Source organism: Silurus meridionalis, chromosome 1 (genome assembly GCF_014805685.1).
Source record: "Silurus meridionalis isolate SWU-2019-XX chromosome 1, ASM1480568v1, whole genome shotgun sequence".
NCBI classification, from domain to species: Eukaryota; Metazoa; Chordata; class Actinopteri; order Siluriformes; family Siluridae; genus Silurus; species Silurus meridionalis.
The window spans coordinates 982,775-1,002,500 of NC_060884.1; the positions used below are offsets into that span (position 1 = coordinate 982,775).

Sequence of the window (19,726 nt, forward strand, 5' to 3'; positions counted from 1 at the left end):
TTAAGACATGATAAGAGGCGTGTGTGTGGACAGAGCCTGAGCAGATGTCCTCATAAACAAGAGAACACAAAAGAAAAGTAGTTTTAACACGTCCTCTTCCATAGACTGGAACAACTTCGTTATCTTAAAGGGGTGGTGTGTGGTATGTAGCACCCTTTGCTGGGTCCAAGGTTAAAAAATGATCTTACGTCCCTTCCTTTTCCAATAATATTAATCTCTGCCCTGGCCTACTGTTTATGGCTCCTCGAGAGACACGTCGTATAAAAAACTAGCGCAGACTGGGCTGGTTTGTTCCGGCTGGGGGGGCGGAGCTAATTTTTACGGCCCATAAGCAATTTAAACAATCCAGAAATTAATTATTAGAGTCGACTCTTTGCAAATACAAAAATATTCATGTTTGCTACGAGTCGCTAGAAAATGATGCACCGCCACTTTAATTTCGGTAAATTGAATTGTGTGTATTAGATTTTCTACACTGTTCCATAATTCGAACTGGTCCCTCATGTGACAGGAAGTGAGAGGACGTGTTAAAGACGAGGACGTGTTAAAGACGTTAAACAAAAACAACAACAAAAAAGTAACACGCTTGAAAACGTTGGATCCCTGTATTACAGGCTATAAAGTTCCACACTGACCCTTTAATCTAAAGCGTATCCTGATTGGCCGGAGCAAAAACAATCCATCGTATCCATGCACTGACTTTGTCATGGTAACCATCAACGCCATCGTTTCTCCTTAACAAGGTTCCCTACATAAAGATGGTGCGATTAAAGCCTTCTTTATTACACTGATCAAATTTGAATGCATTAGCGGGACAACCCCACCCACCTCCATCTCAGACTCCGCCCCTTTTCTGGACTCAGGGGGCTTATAAAACACAAAACATGATCCTCAGACCCCTTTAAAGGCATACAATCTCATATCGCATTAACAGTATGTGATTCCACACTTTGAGGTCTGTCAGACTCCACCCCTTTCATAAAAGGGTCTAAGAGTGATCTATTTCAGTCTCCGCCCCCTTATCCACTACTGTCAGTACATAATGCATTTCTTATAAGGCTCTGCCCACTCCCAGACTCCACCCCCTCTTTCAACTTCTGCTAACATGTAATGCATTTGTTATAAGACTCCATCAACTTCTAGTCACACTCATAAACCCCGCCCCCTTTTCCCCCAGACTCCAAATCTCACATAATATATTAACAGCAAAACTCCACCCACTTATAACACTCCCTATCTCAATATAATGCATTAGTAAAGAGTAACCCCCCAGCCCAATATCCCCCCTCCCCACCCTCTGGGGCACCACCCCTCCCCCCTCCTTCCCTAGGCCCCACCCATTTTTATACACGAAAGGCGATTCCTTGCCTCCTTTACGGCTCTGTAAAATATACGTATCTGTTTTTTGAGAATTGCAGTTTAAATATACACACTGCTCAGCACAGCCAAGTCTACAATCAACAACTCCAAAATAATAATAATAATAATAATAATAATAATGACTCTATTATTACTGCTGTTATTCCAATAGTGACTGTGAGACTTCAGCAGCCTTCACTAAACATTCATGGTGGTAGTTGCATATGTACAAGAAGTCATTTTGCATCCTGCCCGTTCAAAGGGCACGTAACATCGAGAGGTCAGAGGTCACGGTGTTATCTCAGTCTCTTGTCCGTCGAGTAGATGGACATGTAGTAGTCGTTGCTGCCCACGGCCAAGTGCGGCTGTAGGGGAGACAAAGATGAAGTCAGCAATGGACGGACAGACACACAGACGGAGAGAGAAAGAGAAAGTGATATCTGAGGTTATTGTACTAATAAAAACACCCACATGGTAATTAAGAATCTGAGAGATTCCACTCAGGAGACGGAGACACAGTGGACCTTCCTTTAAGCATTATCTGATATATCCTCATTAAAGAGGGGTGTGTGTGTGTGTGTGTGTGTGTGTGTGTGTGTGTGTGTGTGTGTGTGTGTTTTACCCAGTATGGGTGGAACGCTAAGCAGCTGATAGCACCGATCCTCTGCCCCATGAACCCGTCATAGTATTTAATATTACTGATGACATCACCGCTGGAGTTATACAAAGCGATGAACTGATTCATAGAACCACTGCAGAGAGTGAGAAAGAGAGAGAGCGAGAGAGAGCGAGAGAGAGAGATGGACAGGCACACGAAAGAGTACAGGATTAATTGGCATCTATAGTTTATCGCTGGAACTGTTGCATAACAAAATAACATACCGATAGTTTTTCCAGGTTGCGTTATACAGAACAAGAGCGGCCTCTACAGGCAAATTTTACATGCAACTGTTTTATTTGTTTGGATTGTTACATTTTGTTTCAGTTTGAATGCATCTTTTATTTGCCTTAATATTTATTAATGTAATTATATTCATGTTTATTTAATGTAGCACATTTTCATGACTCAGTACTGTTTTTATTTTTGTAATAAAGTTCAGAACTATTTCATATGAAAATACACAGCCACAAGATAATGTACACACCCCTTAAAAGAAAGGACACGGCCATAATATAATGTACACGCCCCTGTTTGAAACAGTCTATGAGTATGTTTACTATGTAGTGCAATAAACCACGCCCACTAATTCTTGGAGTGGTTTGTGACTGACCAGGCAAACAGGTTGGCTTGAGGGTGGATGTCGAGAGCCGTCAGTCCCTTCACCGTCTGCAGGACGTTGATGGAGTCGGGCAACCGGGGGTCGAAGAACCGCACATCTCCATTTACACTGCACACACGCACAGACACGTTAGAGAGTCTTTTGAAGCTGGAATTCGTGTGTGTGTGTGTGTGTGTGCACGCATGTGTATTACCTAACACTGATGATGTGTCCGTCTGTCTCTCTCTGCAGGTGAGCCTTCACCACCCACGCGCCGTGCTCCCGATACGTCATCACACGACTACAAACACACACACACACACACACACACACACACACACACACACACACACACGTTACTGCTTATTACAATCACAGCCATAATATATACAACAGTCAGCCACTAGGGGGTGCTGCAGGACCACTGTATCCGACTTTTACCCACAATGCACCACTGGCAGTGTGCAGTAATAGGTGTTAGATTAAATACTTACACAGAGAGAGAGAGAGAGAGAGAGAGAGAGAGAGAGAGAGAGAGAGAGAGAAAGACTGCAGTGTGGGAAAAGACAAAGATGGGCGTGTGTAAAAAAAGATTATTACAGATAGAGGGAATCGGTGTGAAAAAAGAGAGAAAGAGTGTGTGAGAGAGAGAGAGAGAGAGAGAGAGAGAGAGAGAGAGAGAAAGAAAGAAAGAAAGAAAGAAAGAAAGAAAGAAAGAAAGAGAGGGTAAAGACATGCACAGGGATGAAAAAAGGAGATGAACAAAGAGAGAGAGAAAGAGAGAGAGAGAGGGGATGGTGGTAGGATGAGTGAGAAAGTGAGATGTACATGTGCAGGAAAAAGAGGGAGTTATGTGGAATTAAAAAGGAGAAACAAGTGACTCAAAAAAAGATAAATGAAAAGTTTACATGCCATAAATAAGAGAGAGAGAGAGAGAGAGAGAGAGAGAGAGAGAGAGAGAGAGAGACCGAAAATACAAGATTCGGACAGAAGTGAGACAGGCAGAGATTAAGGTGAGACAGAATGAATATGAAGAGAAGAGAGATAAAAGAAATGACAGATGAGTAAAACAATAATTACAGGTGAGATGAAGAGCGTAATAGAGGAGGTGGGACAGGTACAGGAGGTGAGACAGTTAGTGGAGGTGAGACAGGTAGAGGAGGTGAGGGACTGTAGAGGAGGTGAGAGAGGTACAGGAAGTGAGACAGGTACAGGAGGTGAGGGAGTGTAGAGGAGGTGAGACAGGTAGAGGAGGTGAGACAGGTAGAGGAGGTGAGACAGGTATAGGGAGTGAGACAGGTATAGGGAGTGAGACAGGTAGAGAAGGTAAAAGAGTGTAGAGGAGGTGAGACAGGTGGGAGGTGAGACAGGTGAGGAGGTGAGACAGGTAGAGGAGGTAAAAGAGTGTAGAGGAGGTGAGACAGGTAAAGGAGGTGAGTCAGGTAGAGGAGGTGAGGGAGTGTAGAGGAGGTGAGACGGGTAGAGGAGGTGAGGGAGTGTCGAGGAGGTGAGACAGGTAAAGGAGGTGAGACAGGTAAAGGAGGTGAGACAGGTAGAGGAGGTGAGGGAGTGTAGAGGAGGTGAGGGAGTGTAGAGGAGGTGAGACAGGTAGAGGAGGTGAGAGGTAGAGGAGGTAAAAGAGTGTAGAGGAAGTGAGACAGGTAAAGGAGGTGAGACAGGTAGAAGAGGTGAGCGAGTGTAGAGGAGGTGAGACGGGTAGAGGAGGTGAGACGGTAGAGGAGGTGAGGGAGTGTAGAGGAGGTGAGACAGGTAGAGGTGGTGAGACAGGTAGAGGAGGTAAAAGAGTGTAGAAGAGGTGAGACAGGTAGAGGAGGTGAGACAGGTAGAGGAGGTAAAAGAATGCAAAAGAGGTGAGACAGGTAGAGGAGGTGAGACAGGTAGAGGAGGTAAAAGAGTGTAGAAGAGGTGAGACAGGTAGAGGAGGTGAGACAGGTAGAGGAGGTAAAAGAGTGTAGAAGAGGTGAGACAGGTAGAGGAGGTGAGACAGGTAGAGGAGGTAAAAGAGTGTAGAAGAGGTGAGACAGGTAGAGGAGGTGAGACAGGTACAGGAGGTAAAAGAGTGTAGAAGAGGTGAGACAGGTAGAGGAGGTGAGACAGGTACAGGAGGTAAAAGAGTGTAGAAGAGGTGAGACAGGTGAGGAGGTGAGACAGGTACAGGAGATAAAGAGTGTAGAAGAGGTGAGACAGGTAGAGGAGGTGAGGGAGTGTAGAGGAGGTGAGACAGGTAGAGGAGGTAAAAGAGTGTAGAAGAGGTGAGACAGGTAGAGGAGGTGAGACAGGTGAGGAGGTGAGGGAGTGTAGAGGAGGTGAGACAGGTGAGGAGGTAAAAGATTGTAGAAGAGGTGAGACAGGTAGAGGAGGTGAGACAGGTGAGGAGGTAAAAGAGTGTAGAAGAGGTGAGACAAGTAGAGGAGGTAAGACAGGTAGAGGAGGTAAAAGAGTGTAAAAGAGGTGAGACAGGTAGAGGAGGTGAGACAGGTAGAGGAGGTGAGGGAGTGTGAGGAGGTGAGACAGGTAGAGGAGGTGAGGGAGTGTAGAGGAGGTGAGACAGGTAGAGGAGGTAAAAGAGTGTAGAAGAGGTGAGACAGGTAGAGGAGGTGAGACAGGTAGAGGAGGTGAGGGAGTGTAGAGGAGGTGAGACAGGTAAAGGAGGTGAGACAGGTAGAGGAGGTAAAAGAGTGTAGAAGAGGTGAGACAGGTAGAGGAGGTGAGACAGGTAGAGGAGGTGAGGGGTGTAGAGGAGGTGAGACAGGTAGAGGAGGTGAGGGAGTGTAGAGGAGGTGAGACAGGTAACAGTAAATGTGGAGCCTGAGGGAGCTTCAGCACCTAATTAACATCATTAATTATTTATGAAGTGCTTTACAGCTTCATCACTCTGTTTTTTCAAGGTGTGTGTGTGTGTGTGTGTGTGTGTGTGTGTGTGTGTGTGTGTGTGTTGTCTCACACACACACACACACACACACACACACACACACACACACACAGTTCTGCCTTAAATAAATAAATATAAGTGTAGGTTTTAGTTTGTAAAAATGGTACCACGTAAAAAAACGTGTGTGTGTGTTTGTGTTGGTGTTAGTGGTGTGTGTGTGTGTGTGTGTGTTAGTGGGGTGTGTGTGTGTGTGAGTGTGTGTGTGTGTGTGTGTGTAGACATTATAGATGACACAAAGGCTTTAGAAGTGACTCAAAATAATGAATCACATTTTATTCCTAGGGCCCCAAACACTGGGCCACAGACTGGTACCGGGCAGCGGATCATTTGGTACCGGGCAGCGGATCATTTGGTACCAGGCAGCGGATCATTTGGTACCAGGCAGCGGATCATTTGGTACCGGGCCGCACAGAAAGAATAAAAACACTTTAATTTGTATTTTATTTAATTTTTTCTTAGAAAAAATAAAGTCACCTTTGTTCCTCTAATTTAATAAGAGATTAAACTATATGATGGTGTGTGTGTGTGTGTGTGTGTGTGTGTATGCGTGTGCGCGTGTGTGAGAGACTCACCACTCATTGGGTGCCATCCTACGATCATACACACGCACCGATCCGTCTCCGAGACCGGCCACCACTAGGGAACGCTGCGGGTCACATGACACACTCGTCACACAGCTGTCTGCACCTGTCGGGATGTCCTGCGCGCACACACACACACACACTATAAAATTCAGTACAAGTGTAATGTCAGATAGTGTTTGTTAGAGAGTGTGTGTGTGTGTGTGTGTGTGTGTGTGTGTGTGTGTGCACATGTGTATTTTTTATTTTTATTTTTTAATTTTTTTTTTTACACGTTTATTACCTGGACTTTCATCTCTCTCTCTGTGTCCCAGATCCGGATGACTCGCACATCTCCAGAGGTCATGAGGAGACCGTTCTCTTGTTCCCAGTCAACCACCATTCCTGCACCTTACACACATACACACACACACACACACAAAACCCCCCAAAACCCAATGTGGATCAGGACCCAGTTTTCCAGTCTGGACTCGGAGGCTGGCTGCCCTAGTTTAAAAAACTTTTGCTGTCAGTTAAAAGACTGAGAAGGGAAACACACAGAAATGCACAGACACACACACACACACACACACACACACACACACACACGGTTCCAAACATGGGGCTTCCCCGCACAAACATCAAAGTTGACACACAACATCTATCCTGTAAGAGACTGTTGTTAACGAGATTGGCGTAATTAATATATTCACACATCACACACAAATTCTCAAAACACACACACACACGCACATACACAAAATGCTCACGACTTTGATGTCTATTTTAAACAAAAAAAACTGTTCAAAAGCTTCAAACATCTGAGCTGAGACGCAAAACATCTGAAAATCCACACACACTCGTTGGGAGTGTGGGAGGAACTAATGAAGCGTATCATCATCCCTCGTTCCTACTGATATCATTATGATAAAAGTTATGGCATATGCCCCGCCCACTTTCCTCTGCCTCCTGATGCTGTCACAGGAGAAAAAAAAACCTTTTGGTTGCGTTGCTCAAATGATACATGAATCAACTGAATCAAATGATACATGTTTCAACTGATACATGAATCAACTGATACATGAATCAACTAAATCAACTGATACATACAACTCTTTATTTAAGATTTTCTGATCCAGAGAATGAAACACTGAACTGTTCGCTGTACAGTCGCTGCTTTAACACAATGTAGTGTGTGTAGTGATTGTGGTGTTTCAACACACACACACGCGCGCGCGCTGACAACAGTGGTTTGGGTTTGTGTATCGTTAATACACAGCAGAATCACTACTACAGGATGATTAGTGACTCTGTAACAGGCCGCAAAAAAATGGAGGGATGGGGGTTGGTTGGGGTGAGCCATCGTTGGATAAAAGGATCGAGAACGAAAGAGCAAAAGAGAGCGAAAGAGGGCCAGAGAGAAAAAGCGTAGCACTCACCTCCCTGCTTACTTCTGTCAAGATAGATTGAAACTCGCCGAGCTAAACCTGTGAGAGAGTGAGAGAGAAGAAGGGAGAGATGGAGAGACAAAAAGGGATAAAGAGAGAGGAAGAGAGGGGAGAGAGAGAGAGAAGAAAATGAAGGGGGAGGGAGAGTAGACATCAAGAAAGGAAAGCAAAGAGAGGAGAAAGAGAGATAAAGAGGGGGGGAAGAAAGAGAGAGAGAAGCAAGGGCAGGTCAGTCCATCAGCCAGGGAACCCTAATGCATTACCCCATGCACACACAAACACTCACACACTCACATCCCCTCACACACACACACACACACACCCTCACATACCCTCATACACACACACACACACACACCACTTACACTCACACACACCCACATACCCTCACACACACACACACATACCCACACACATACCCTCACACACACGGAAGTGAGAATGAGACGTGCTGGTTTCTCAGCGTGACATCAGCCAATTAAAGAGACAAATGTCAGATCTCATCTCATCTCATCTCTCTCTCTCTCTCTCTCTCTCTCTCTCTTTTCCACTTGAAACTTCTCCATGAATTTAAAAGTAGTTCTCCTGGAAGCCTGTGGTGAGAGCTGCACACGCGTGTGTGTGTGTGTGTGTGTGTGTGTGTGTGTGTGTGTGAACACAGAATCCCGAACACGTGTATTACTGCAGAAGTCACGACTGCTGGAGAAACTGAGATTTTAAAGTGTGTGACTGTGACACTGATGCCGTCACTGTTGCCGACGATCTTCAACATCTCATTCAAGGATTCTTTCAGAAAAGAGCTCTTTGAAGACTCACAAAGGGTTTTTCAAAATTTACTTGGATAATTAAGGGTATTGCTGGGATCTTTACAGGTTCCTTATGTTGGCTTCTAGAAGGTTTCTTTAATGGATTGTGGGTTAATGAAGGGTTAATGGTATAGAAGAAAAGTACACTTGAAGATGTTTTGGAGTAATGAATGCTTCTTAAAGCCCTAAAAATGTTTTTTTTTTTTTTATTATTTATTTCCTTAAAAGCTTCTTTAAGGATTTAGTGGATAATGGAGGGGTCAAAAAAGGTTCTACTTGATTTCTACTTCCAGAAATGTTAAGACCTGATGGTTTGATGTATGATTGAATGTATTTGGTGCAAAGGGTTAAAAGATCTTTGTAATTTGTCCATCCTGGTTCTTGTTCTTCTGCTCTAACATACAGGAGTCCTAATGCACTCGCTAATTAGCTGCTGAGGAGAAAACGAGAGGAAATTAGAGCGTGGAGAAGATGACAGCGTGTCAGAATTCCCCAGGACTGTGTGAGAGAGATTAAAAATAAATTCTGCTGGAATAAAATCAGCTGAGTCTCATGTCCCACTTCCAGAAAGTTAAGTCACATACACAGAAAAAAAGCAAACGAAATTCAGGAAAAGCTCAGGAGAAACCTGGAGAAGTACAGAACTCCAGCATCAGGCGTAACATTAAGATTGTGCCACTAGGGGGGAAAGCTAGCTTAAATTAGCGGGCTAGCTAAATTAGGGCACTAGCTAGCAGGCTAGTGAGGGATCTCATGGACATGTGCCAGAAATGACCTCAAAAAATTAAAGAACATCTATGAATCATTTACAAACATAAATGGGTAAAGATATTTACCTAAAGGATTCACGTAAAAGTTCCTTGTGCGGATTGTGTTTATAGCTTCTAAAGAAGGTTCTCTAAAGGGTTCTTTAAGGGCTCACTGTGTAATCAAGGACTCTTAACTGCCCAAACAATGAGTTCTTTAATGGTTCACTGGGTTAGTGGTAGGGATCAATGCTTCTAAGATAGGTTCTTCAAGGTTCTTTAAGATTTCAGCAAATAAGTTTCTAGAAAAGGTTCTTTATTTGTTCAGTACCTGAGGCTTCTATAAGTTCTTAGTTTCCAAAAAAAAGGTTCTTAATGGACTCATTTGGTAATCAAGAGTAATTGGTTTCCAAAAGGTTCTTCATGGGTTCAATGGATGAATAAAGGTTCTAAGCTAGAAAATGTTTCCTCAAAGATCCTATAAAGTGTCATAGAGATTCAACTTCAGCATTCACTCAGTAACTGACGTCCAAATGTTCTGTAAATCACAGATTCTAAAAAAAGATTCTAATTGGATTCTACTTCCATGACTTCTAGACAACAGACAGAATGAGAAGTGCAGAGGATCTGAATCCGACACCATCATTCAACACGTCACCGATTACAGCACTTTCACGTCACCACGGCGTGTTTAACAGGTCTGAGATCAGATTCATACTGAAGAGCAAGAAAGAAGTGACAGTACTGAGGGGTGTAGACGTTCATTACAGTAGCTACTGCTTTCAAACCAGGTTCTGTCTGAAAATACTCTGTGTGTGTGTGTGTGTGTGTGTGTGTGTGTGTGTGTCTAAGAGAGACAGTGAATATAATTGGGTTAAATTCACTCATGTGCCCCGCCCGCCTGCACTCGTTACAACGTTTAACGTCCAATTAAATCTGCACACGGTCTGATTTATTTATTTATTTGCAGGAATGATGAAACTGGAAGGAAAAGTTTTATTTTTACGGCGTTTTGTATGAATTTTTCTATTATTTGTAAAAATTCACCTGTTTCTATTAAAAGGGCCGAGCAATGAGAATCTCTCCTGTCTCTCTGAGTCATCTCTTTATTTTAGAGAGAGAGATATATATATATATCAGGGGTGTCACGGTACACGTATTCATACCCTAATTATTTTATTCTTTTTTATGAAATATCATAAAACATTATCTTATACATTATTTAACCCGCCATTAGCAGCAATTTCGTATCAAACTGTTTTAAAAATGTAAATTGTTTACATGTTAATAATAATAATAAACTACGTTAATAAAGAAAATGCAATTTTATGTCCCCCAACTGTGTTTAAACTGAACTGAACCGTGACTTAAAAACAGAGTCACGCACAGAATCATTTTTTGTACTGCTACACCCCTAAAATATATATATATCACAAAAGTAAGTGCACCCCATCACATTTAAGTGACAACGTTAGTATCTTCTGAATTCTGAAGGCTACAGTCAGGCACTGATGTAAGTGTTTAATAGGGTTGGAGCTCTATAGCAGGAGATCTTCCACCAAATCCAACCCATAGAAAGCAGATCTTCATGCTGCAACATGTTTGGCTCTCCAAGTTCATGCAAAAGGAAAAAAGTCCTACATAATTGTGTGTGTTTGGTTTGTGTTACCGTTCAGGGAGGAAGAACATACGGATGGAGATTATAAAGTAAATGCAGGATTTCAAAACGATAGCAACAAAACTACATACACAGAAAAGGTCAAGACGGTGTCAAAATCAAACAAAGCAAACTCCTGATTTCTATATACAAAGACAAAAAAAACAAAAACAAAAAAAACCCTCTGGACTTCTACAGTTTAATAAATTATAATTAAAAAAAGAAAGGAGAAATACATTTAAAAAAATTAAACTAACCAAATAAATAAATAAATGTGATTACTGAGTAAATGTCCATCTGCTTCATACCCGAGCAGCCGGGGTTTTCTCTAGAGTCCCGACTCACGCTGCAATTCCAAAACGCTTTTCCACACACTGACAGCATGGAGGGACGAGACGAGGCAAGATCAGCAAAAACAACGGCTCGTATCTGCGTGCATGCGTGTGTGTGTGCGTGCATGCACGTGTGTGTGTGTGTGTGTGTGTGTTCCGCAAACCTCGTGTGGTGGGCAGCATGTCTGAGAGACCCTGCCATGCCGTCACCATTTCGGGGTTGCGCTGGTCTGCAAAGTTCTTCCAGATCCGTAACGCCCCGTCATCTGTGGTGTGACACGGAGATTTGTGAAACCAATTATTAATTTTTAAATAAATAATTCAATTTTTATCATTATAAAAAACTGCTAATTGCGACAAAATTGTTGAAGAAAAAAAAAAGTGGTGTGAAGTGGAGACTGGAAACTACTGAGAGCTCAATGAGCCATTCAGAATAAATCAGTTAATTACTAATTAATGAATAAGAAAATGTATATACAATGAAGTTATATAAAAATACAATTAAATGTGTCATATAAAGTATATAATAAATTGAAAAAGTAATTATAAATAGTTTATGATTATTGGTATGATTGACAGCTGGACTGACCCGTGGCGGTGAGAAGGAGGGAGCAGTCGTGTCCGTTCAGGTACTCCATCGCTGTGATGCGAGTGTATCTGGGATTCCCATTATAGAAGTAATCCAACCTCTCTCCTTTCTCCCAGTCCCAAAAACTACACACACACACACACACACACACACACACACACACACACACACACACACACACACACACACGTCAGCATAATATGGACTAAAATCTGATGAAGCAGTGCTGAATGAAGAATGAAGGTGTACCAGATGGAGTCTTTGTCGGCGACGGCGATGCAGGGGTTAAACGGGTGGAACTTCACCACCGAGGGCACTCCAGGGTTCCTGTTGATGAAGATCTGATCGTCCAATCGGGTGATTCCTAGAAAAAGGGGGAGGAGCAAAGAGGACTATCGATCAATGTGTAGGTTGTCAACAGGTGTAGAATAATACAAGTGTGATTTTAGATTAAAGGACAATATTTTCTGTCTCTCTCTCTCTCTCCCTCCAACAGTCTGTCTCTCAGTATCCCTTAACCTGCCTGTCTCTCTTTTCTCTATATTTGTTTCTCTCTGTCTACATCAACCTGCTTGTCTCTCTCAGTCACTCCATCTCTTCAAAACTGTCTCTCTCTTTTTGTCTTTCAGCCTCTCTCTCTCTCTCTCTCTCTCCATATCATTCTGTTTCTCAGCATCCCCCAACCTGCCCGCCTCTTTCAGTCTTTCAGCCTGTCTCTTGAAAAGTGTCTCTCAGTCTCTCAGCTTGTCTCTCTCTCTCCAGTATATTTATCTGTTCTCTAGCTGACTGTCTCTCTCTGAGGATGTTTCTCTCTCAAATTATTTCTGTCTCTAAATCGGTCTCTCTCTTTCTCTCCACATCACTCTTTCATGTTCTCTCTCTCTCTCTCTCTCTCTCTCTCTCTCTCTCTCTCTCTCTCTCTCTGTGTAAATCAGGTCATTTCCGTCCATGTTTTCAGAGAGTGAGGGATGAAACAGATAAAGTCTGTGATGAAGGGAAAAGACGTGTGTGTGAAATGGAAGCCTCTGCTCTGACGTTACTGTTTGTGTGTGTGTGTGTGTGTGTGTGTGTGTGTTAGTTAGACATTCTGTTTGAAACTGTGCTGACTTCAGAAGGGAAACCTGACAGCTTACAGCCTTTGAAGCTTATGACTTACTAAAACACACACACACACACGCAGACACACAAATGCAGGCACACTCACATTTTTCTTCTTGTGTGTTAACAGTGTGTATTGCGTAACTTTGTGTGCATAATATTGTGCAGTGTTGTGAAATTGTGTAGTTGTGTTCCACACTCTGTAACATGTGTAGTTGTGTAGCACTCTGTAATGTGTGTATATCTCTGTGTGACATGTTTTAGTGCAGTGTTGTGGACCTTGTGCAGTGTGGGTGAAGAGTGTGTACCCATGTGTGTGTAACTTCCTGTTTGTGATGCATGTACCTCTAAATGTGTGGGGTGTGTGTTGTTGTGCAATTTTATGTGTTATGTGTAACTCTTTTTGATGTGTGTGTGTGTGTGTGTGTGTGTGTGATTGTAATTGGTTAACTCTGTGTAGTGTATGAGTGTATAGTTGTGTAACTCTATGTGGTGTGTGTAACTCTTTTGATGTGTAGTTGTGGTATTCTGTGTGGTGTGTGTGTATAGTTGTGTAACCATGTGGTGTGTATAACTCTGTGGTGTGTGTGTAGTTGTGTAACTCTGTGTGGCGTGCATGTAGTTGTGTAACTTCTGTGGTGTGTGTAGTTGTGGTATTCTGTGTGGTGTGTGTGTAGTTGTGTATCTGTGTGGTGTGTGTAGTTGTGTAACTCTGTGTGGCGTGTGTGTAGTTGTGTAACTCTGTGTGGTGTGCGTGTAGTTGTGTACCTGTGTGGCGTGTGCAGTTGTGTTACTTTGTGTAGTGTGTGTGTAGTTGTGTAACAATGCGGTGTGTATAGCTCTATAGTGTGTGTAGTTGTGTAATTCTGTGTGGTGTGTGTAGTTGTGTAACTCTGTGTGGTGCGTGTTTAGTTATGTAACTCTGTGTGTGTGTGTGTGTGTGTGTGTAGTTGTGTAACCTTTTGTGTTGTGTGTGTACCTCTCTTTGTGATACGCTGGCTCTGGCGGCGCACTCCAGCGTTCCTCAGGAACCTCCACTCTCTCTCCTTCCTCACCTGACTCTCCACATCGTGCTCCTCCGGGATCTGGGTGGAGCAACAATTACGAAGTAATAAAGTGACATTCATTTGATTGGCTATGGGTTTTTTTGGTCACGCCCACAAAAGACAACAGTAACATTATACTTTTATCAGATTTTCTTGCCGTTTGTCTTTTGTTGTAAGAAAGAGCCAAAAAAAGCCAACTCTTAGTAAACACACACACACACACATCACTTATACACAAACATACACACACTAACATATACACACACACACACACACACACACAAGAACACGTAACATAAAAGGATTGCGTTTGGCAGCTTCGCTCAAGCAAAAGCAATAACGATGTTTACTCTCTGACACACACACACACACACACACACACATACACACACACATACACACACACATACACACAGCAGCTGCAGTATAACCTGTGAGATTGAGTTTTGCAAAAGAAGACGGGCCGAGAGTTTTTTTTTTTTGGCTCGGCTGAAAAGCAGGAAGGTGAAAATGGATCCAAAATTGAGGAAAGTGAAGTTGCCATAGCAACAGTAGAAAAATGGTCATGTGACTCGAAAGGAATATCCAAGAAATACAATATTAAGCTAACATGCTTCACATCATGATGTCTCTCTATAAACCATTTTATTCCTGGGACCCGCAATGTTTCCAAGGACTCCCTGTATTTCTAGAGCCCACTTTGTTTCAGACTACTTTTGTCCCCAGGACTCACTAGAGACCCAGAATCCCTATAGCTCCAGAACTACCTATAAGCCCAAAACTGCTGTGGTTCTCCGTATTCCCAGGATTCCCTATGGTCCCAGAAATCACATTAATCCCAGGATTTCTTTTGGACCAAGAACTCTCTAAGGACCAAAATTCCCAGTGTTTTCAGGACTCTCTTTGTTCCCAAAATGCCCTCGTTTCCCCAAACCCTCTCTTTTCTGAGGACTCGCCCTGTTTTCACACTAAAAATGTTGAAAAAAAAACAACTCTCAATCTTCCCAGGGACCTTCAACATCCCCTTAATTTCCCAAGGCTTTTTACAATAAATGCTGTTATTTTCACTTGTAACAAATTTGTAATAAATATGTAAATTAGCTTCACACAAGAAAAGTGAATACGGAATATTTCTCATAGAGAAAGAAAGAAGGTTTAAGTGATGATGAAAGTCAAGCAATTTTCTCTTTCTGCAGCCTTTTTTTAGTTTTTGTCCACTTTTTAGTGTTTAGTGTGTTTCTACTGTGTAATAAACTGCAGCTCGGGATTTGTGCTGCACTTCTGCCCGAAAAATGTGTACATAGTTGTGTAGCTGTATGCCTTTGCATGTGTGTATTTGTGTAGTTTTCTGTATAGTGTGTGTGTGTGTAGCTGAATACCTCTTTGTGTAAGTGTGTGTATTGTGTAGATTTCTGTGTACTGTATGTGTTTGTGTGTATTTGTGTAACTGTGTGTGTGTGTGTGTGCTCATGTGCATGTGCATGCGTGCATATGTGTGTTCTGAACCTTCATGACGGGTTGTGCGAAGTATTTGGCGCTCCATTCACACAGTCCGGTCTGAAGAGTCACACTGAGAAAGTTCCTGTGAGCGGGAGTCTCATCCCCATCCTCTGCCATCTTACACACACACACACACACACACACACACACACACACACACACACACACACACACAGGTAAAAAATAAAAAAATTAAGTAGAAGAACAGACAGAAAAAGAGCGAGAAAAAATGAATAATCAAATAATTATGTAAAAAAGCTAATTTGAATAAATAAATATTTATTTAAATAAACATCCCTTTTAAAACCTTATAATGTGCATCTGTAGCTGAATAAAGAATGAGAGTGGGCGGAGTCACACCTGGTCGGGTCCCTTGTCGAACATTTTGCGTGTTCGTGAGAATTGGTGCGAATGAGGCGGAGCCTGAGAGCCTAAAGTGGGTGTGTACGGAGGGCGAGTGGGCGGGGCTTGTGGTGGTTTTGGCACGTCGTTGGTGAGGCTGGAACTGGACACGCCCGGGATAGGTGGAGACCCGCTGTGAGGAGATAAAGGGCAGTTAGGAGAAGGGGTGTGTGTGTTTGTGTGTGTGTTTGAGTGTGTGTGTCATACCCAGCTTGGTGTATGAGTGTTCCCTTGCTGGTTGGACTGGCGGGTGCAGATTGCGTGAGAGAACCCGAGTCCAAAATCTTCTGCGGCCGTGCATTCATCGTAGCCTACACACACACACACACACACACACACACACACACACACACAAACCATTCACACTTATCTGAAAGAGAAAAGCTGCAGAAAATCCGTTTCCACACAACACACGCCTTCACACTCTGTCTAAATAGAGTGAAGTCTCCCTCCACGCACACGCACACACACACACACACACACTCCACGCCTGCAGCAGTGCCACAAACTAGAACATTAGCATAGAAATCCCATTAACCGACTTCTCCAGCTGCGTGTGTGTGTGTGTGTGTGTTTATTGGAAGAAATGAACACATAATTAGAGAGAGAAAAGTCTGAGTATGAGCTGCAAGAAAGAGAGAGGATGGAGGGAGGGAGGAAGAGAGAGAAAAGCTGAATAAACGATTTGCAGAGAGAAAGAACTGATGAAATAAAATGCTTATAAACATGTCGCTAAAATAAATCTGTTCCGGTTGTAGAGGTCGTGACCTAGAGGAAGTAAATTTGAGCAGAAGGAAGTGACATTGTGTACCTTATAGGCGATGCTATTCAGCACCTTCATGGCCAAATCAGACACCTCAGGAAACGGATCAGCCGCCAGGTGTAACAACACACGCCAGATCTGTGTGTATACGCTGTTAAAGGACACACCTGTGGGTGGGGGTTTGGGTAAGTGAAAGAGGAGGGTAAAGTCTATATCAGTAAAATGTACATCAGACATAAATAAGATCATAAAAAAAAGAAAAGAAAAAGAAAAGCAGGGACCACAAGTAAACTCAAGTAATTGTAGGTAATCTCGGGTAATTGTAGGGTAATTGTATGTAATCTTGGGTAATTGTAGGGTAATTGTAGGTAATCTCGGGTAATTGTATGTAATCTCAGGTAATTGTAGGGTAATTGTAGGTAATCTCAGGTAATTGTAGGTAATCTCAGGTAACTGTAGGTAATCTCGGTAATTGTAGGTAATCTCAGGTAATTGTAGGTAATCTCAGGTAATTGTAGGTAATCTCAGGTAACTGTAGGTAATCTCGGTAATTGTAGGTAATCTCAGGTAATTGTAGGTAATCTCAGGTAATTATAGGTAATTGTAGGTAATCTCAGGTAATTGTAGGTAATCTCAGGTAATTATAGGTAATTGTAGGTAATTGTAGGTAATCTCAGGTAATTGTAGGTAATCTCAGGTAACTGTAGGTAATCTCGGGTAATTGTAGGTAATCTCAGGTAATTGTAGGGTAATTGTAGGTAATCTCAGGTAATTATAGGGTAATTGTAGGTAATCTCAGGTAATTGTAGGTAATCTCAGGTAATTATAGGGTAATTGTAGGTAATCTCAGGTAATTGTAGGTAATCTCAGGTAATTGTAGGTAATCTTGGGTAATTGTAGGTAATCTCAAGTAATTGTAGGGTAATTGTAGGTAATCTCAGGTAATTGTAGGTAATTGTAGGTAATCTCGGGTAATTGTAGGTAATCTCAGGTAATTGTAGGGTAATTGTAGGGTAATTGTAGGTAATCTTAGGTAATTGTAGGTAATCTCAGGTAATTGTAGGTAATCTCAGGTAATTGTAGGGTAATTGAAGGTAATCTCGGGTAATTGTAGGGTAATTGTAGGTAATCTCGGGTAATTGTAGGTAATCTCAGGTAAACATAAATCATGTCCAATAATCTCAGCTCTCTTAACTGCAACTTTTATTGACCTGAAAATAACAAAAAAAGACTTGTGACTGGGTGTGTGTCGTTACACCACACAGAGTCTTTCACCCAGCACTTACTAGTATTTTTAAGTAACAAGAAACACCCACTTCTGATTCTCCTGTGTCCCTAAAAACAGTTTATAACTACAATAATTTTATACACATTTTTTTATTACTTTCCCGGGAATGACGTCAGATCCTCCCTGAGCTCACCTCACAGCTTTTTACTTATTGTATTTATTTGTTTATTTTTTTTCTCAGCAACAGATTATCGACTGAACACAAAAACACAGCGCAGTATCAAAGCGTGACATTTCAGCTTTGAAAAATAATGACTGTAAATCGTACACACACACGCAAGCTGAGCCTCTCCACCATGCTCCAGTCGTTCATCGAATAGATCAGATCCCCAGGCTTTCCTTACCGCACTGTGTATGCTGGGCTGTGTGTGTGTGTGTGTGTGTGTAGCAAAGCCTCTGAGCGTGCTCAGCTTCCATTGACATTCACACAGTGTCGCTATGGTGCTTCCAATTCAATCTGGAGAACTTCTTGAACTCAGACTCATTAACACACACACACACACACACACACACACACACACACACACACACACACTCAACAGATAAACATGAAGCAGGTGTTCTTACATCAAAGCAAAGTGAGATCTGAGATCTAAGCTGAAATCTACAAAAATACAGACTTTCTGGAACTGGTGCACTCATCCCTCCATCTCTCTCTCTCTCTCTTTCTCTGTCTATCTTTGTATTACTTTCTCTATCTATCTATGTGCTCTTTGCTTTATATTTCTTTCTCACTCCCTATCTGTCTATCACTGTATTTCTTTATCTACCTACCCATGTGTCCTTCTCTATTTCTTTCTCTTTCTGTCTATCTGCCGCCCCTCTTTCGGTGATGTCAGGAAGCTAACAGTGAACAGTGAATTGGGATGCGGAGCTCATGAAGTGTTCAGGAACATCCCGTACTCACACACACGCACACACACGCACACACACACACACACACACACACACACACACACACACACACACACACACAGCAGAGATCGCAAGCAGCCAAAAAAACTCTGCAGAGATTTCTGGGTTTGCACCGTGTGTGTGTGTGTGTGTGTGTGTGTGTGTGTGTGTTTGTGCAGCTAGGATGTTTTTATCCAATTAGCACAGACAGACAAGTAGACAGATGAATATGTACCCAGACAAACAGACACACACGAAGCTAGACAGAGACAGACAGACAAGTAGACAGACAGCCAGGAAGCTAGACAGACAGACACACAGACAGACACACAGGCAGACAAGTAGCTAGAGAGATAGAAAAACTGACAGGTGGACTGACAGACAGACCATAGTATGGTAAGTATGGTGATGTGAGGACATCAGCGTGTGTGTTGAGGCTGTAAAATGCAGGTGAAAGCTGATTGGATAAAAGCTCCAGGAGCGTTCAGATTGGTTAATAGATGAGAGAGAAGAAAAGGGGAAAAGTTAAGGAGCCGAGAGAAACACATCAGAGCTGTCGAACACTTCTGATAAAGAGCCTCGTAAAAACACACAGACGCGCACACACACACACACACGCGCACACACACAGAGACCTGAAAGCACCTCAGATGAGGAGTGTGTATTTATTATTGATAATATGCAGTAAGACACTAAGAACTCAGACACTATATTGCAGTTATGAGTTGAGTGTGTGTGTGTGTGTGTGTGTGTGTGTGTGTGTGTGTGTGTGTGTGCGCAGTCCTCCCTATAACATGTTACTGCAAAGACCTCTGGGTAAAAACAAAAGGCATTAGCAGTCATCAACTGATGACAAATTATTCTAAAAACGTCAAGATGTTTTTATCTCGTCACAGTTACATTCGTGTTGCAGTGTGGTGTTACACGTCTCTGTGAACGTTGCTATAGAAACGTTAACGCATCAGAGCGAGCGCACAATATAAACCCAAGCGACAATTATAGCCACTGTTCAAAGATTTAATCAG

General features: G+C 42.5%; 1 protein-coding gene across 8 annotated transcripts in view; it reads right to left on the minus strand.

The window, feature by feature from the left end:
* Positions 1–1,470: 1,470 nt before the first annotated feature.
* rptor (regulatory associated protein of MTOR, complex 1) overlaps positions 1,471–19,726 on the minus strand; it is a 67,469-nt gene continuing 49,213 nt past the window's right edge. For 3 of the 8 annotated variants that reach the window (XM_046837869.1, XM_046837793.1, XM_046837721.1), the window contains exons 22-37: positions 16,568–16,686; positions 15,964–16,067; positions 15,715–15,889; positions 15,361–15,471; positions 13,788–13,893; positions 11,960–12,074; positions 11,711–11,835; positions 11,286–11,387; positions 11,098–11,163; positions 7,572–7,619; positions 6,437–6,543; positions 6,145–6,272; positions 2,833–2,919; positions 2,631–2,747; positions 1,982–2,111; positions 1,471–1,724 (exon numbers count right to left, since the gene is read on the minus strand). In XM_046837869.1, coding sequence (XP_046693825.1) covers positions 1,656–1,724; positions 1,982–2,111; positions 2,631–2,747; positions 2,833–2,919; positions 6,145–6,272; positions 6,437–6,543; positions 7,572–7,619; positions 11,098–11,163; positions 11,286–11,387; positions 11,711–11,835; positions 11,960–12,074; positions 13,788–13,893; positions 15,361–15,471; positions 15,715–15,889; positions 15,964–16,067; positions 16,568–16,686 — 1,709 coding nt within the window. In that variant the 3' untranslated portion in view covers positions 1,471–1,655. The remainder of the gene's footprint in view (positions 1,725–1,981; positions 2,112–2,630; positions 2,748–2,832; positions 2,920–6,144; positions 6,273–6,436; positions 6,544–7,571; positions 7,620–11,097; positions 11,164–11,285; positions 11,388–11,710; positions 11,836–11,959; positions 12,075–13,787; positions 13,894–15,360; positions 15,472–15,714; positions 15,890–15,963; positions 16,068–16,567; positions 16,687–19,726) is intronic. The other 5 variants (XM_046838031.1, XM_046837942.1, XM_046838169.1 and 2 more) reach the window with 3 other exon arrangements.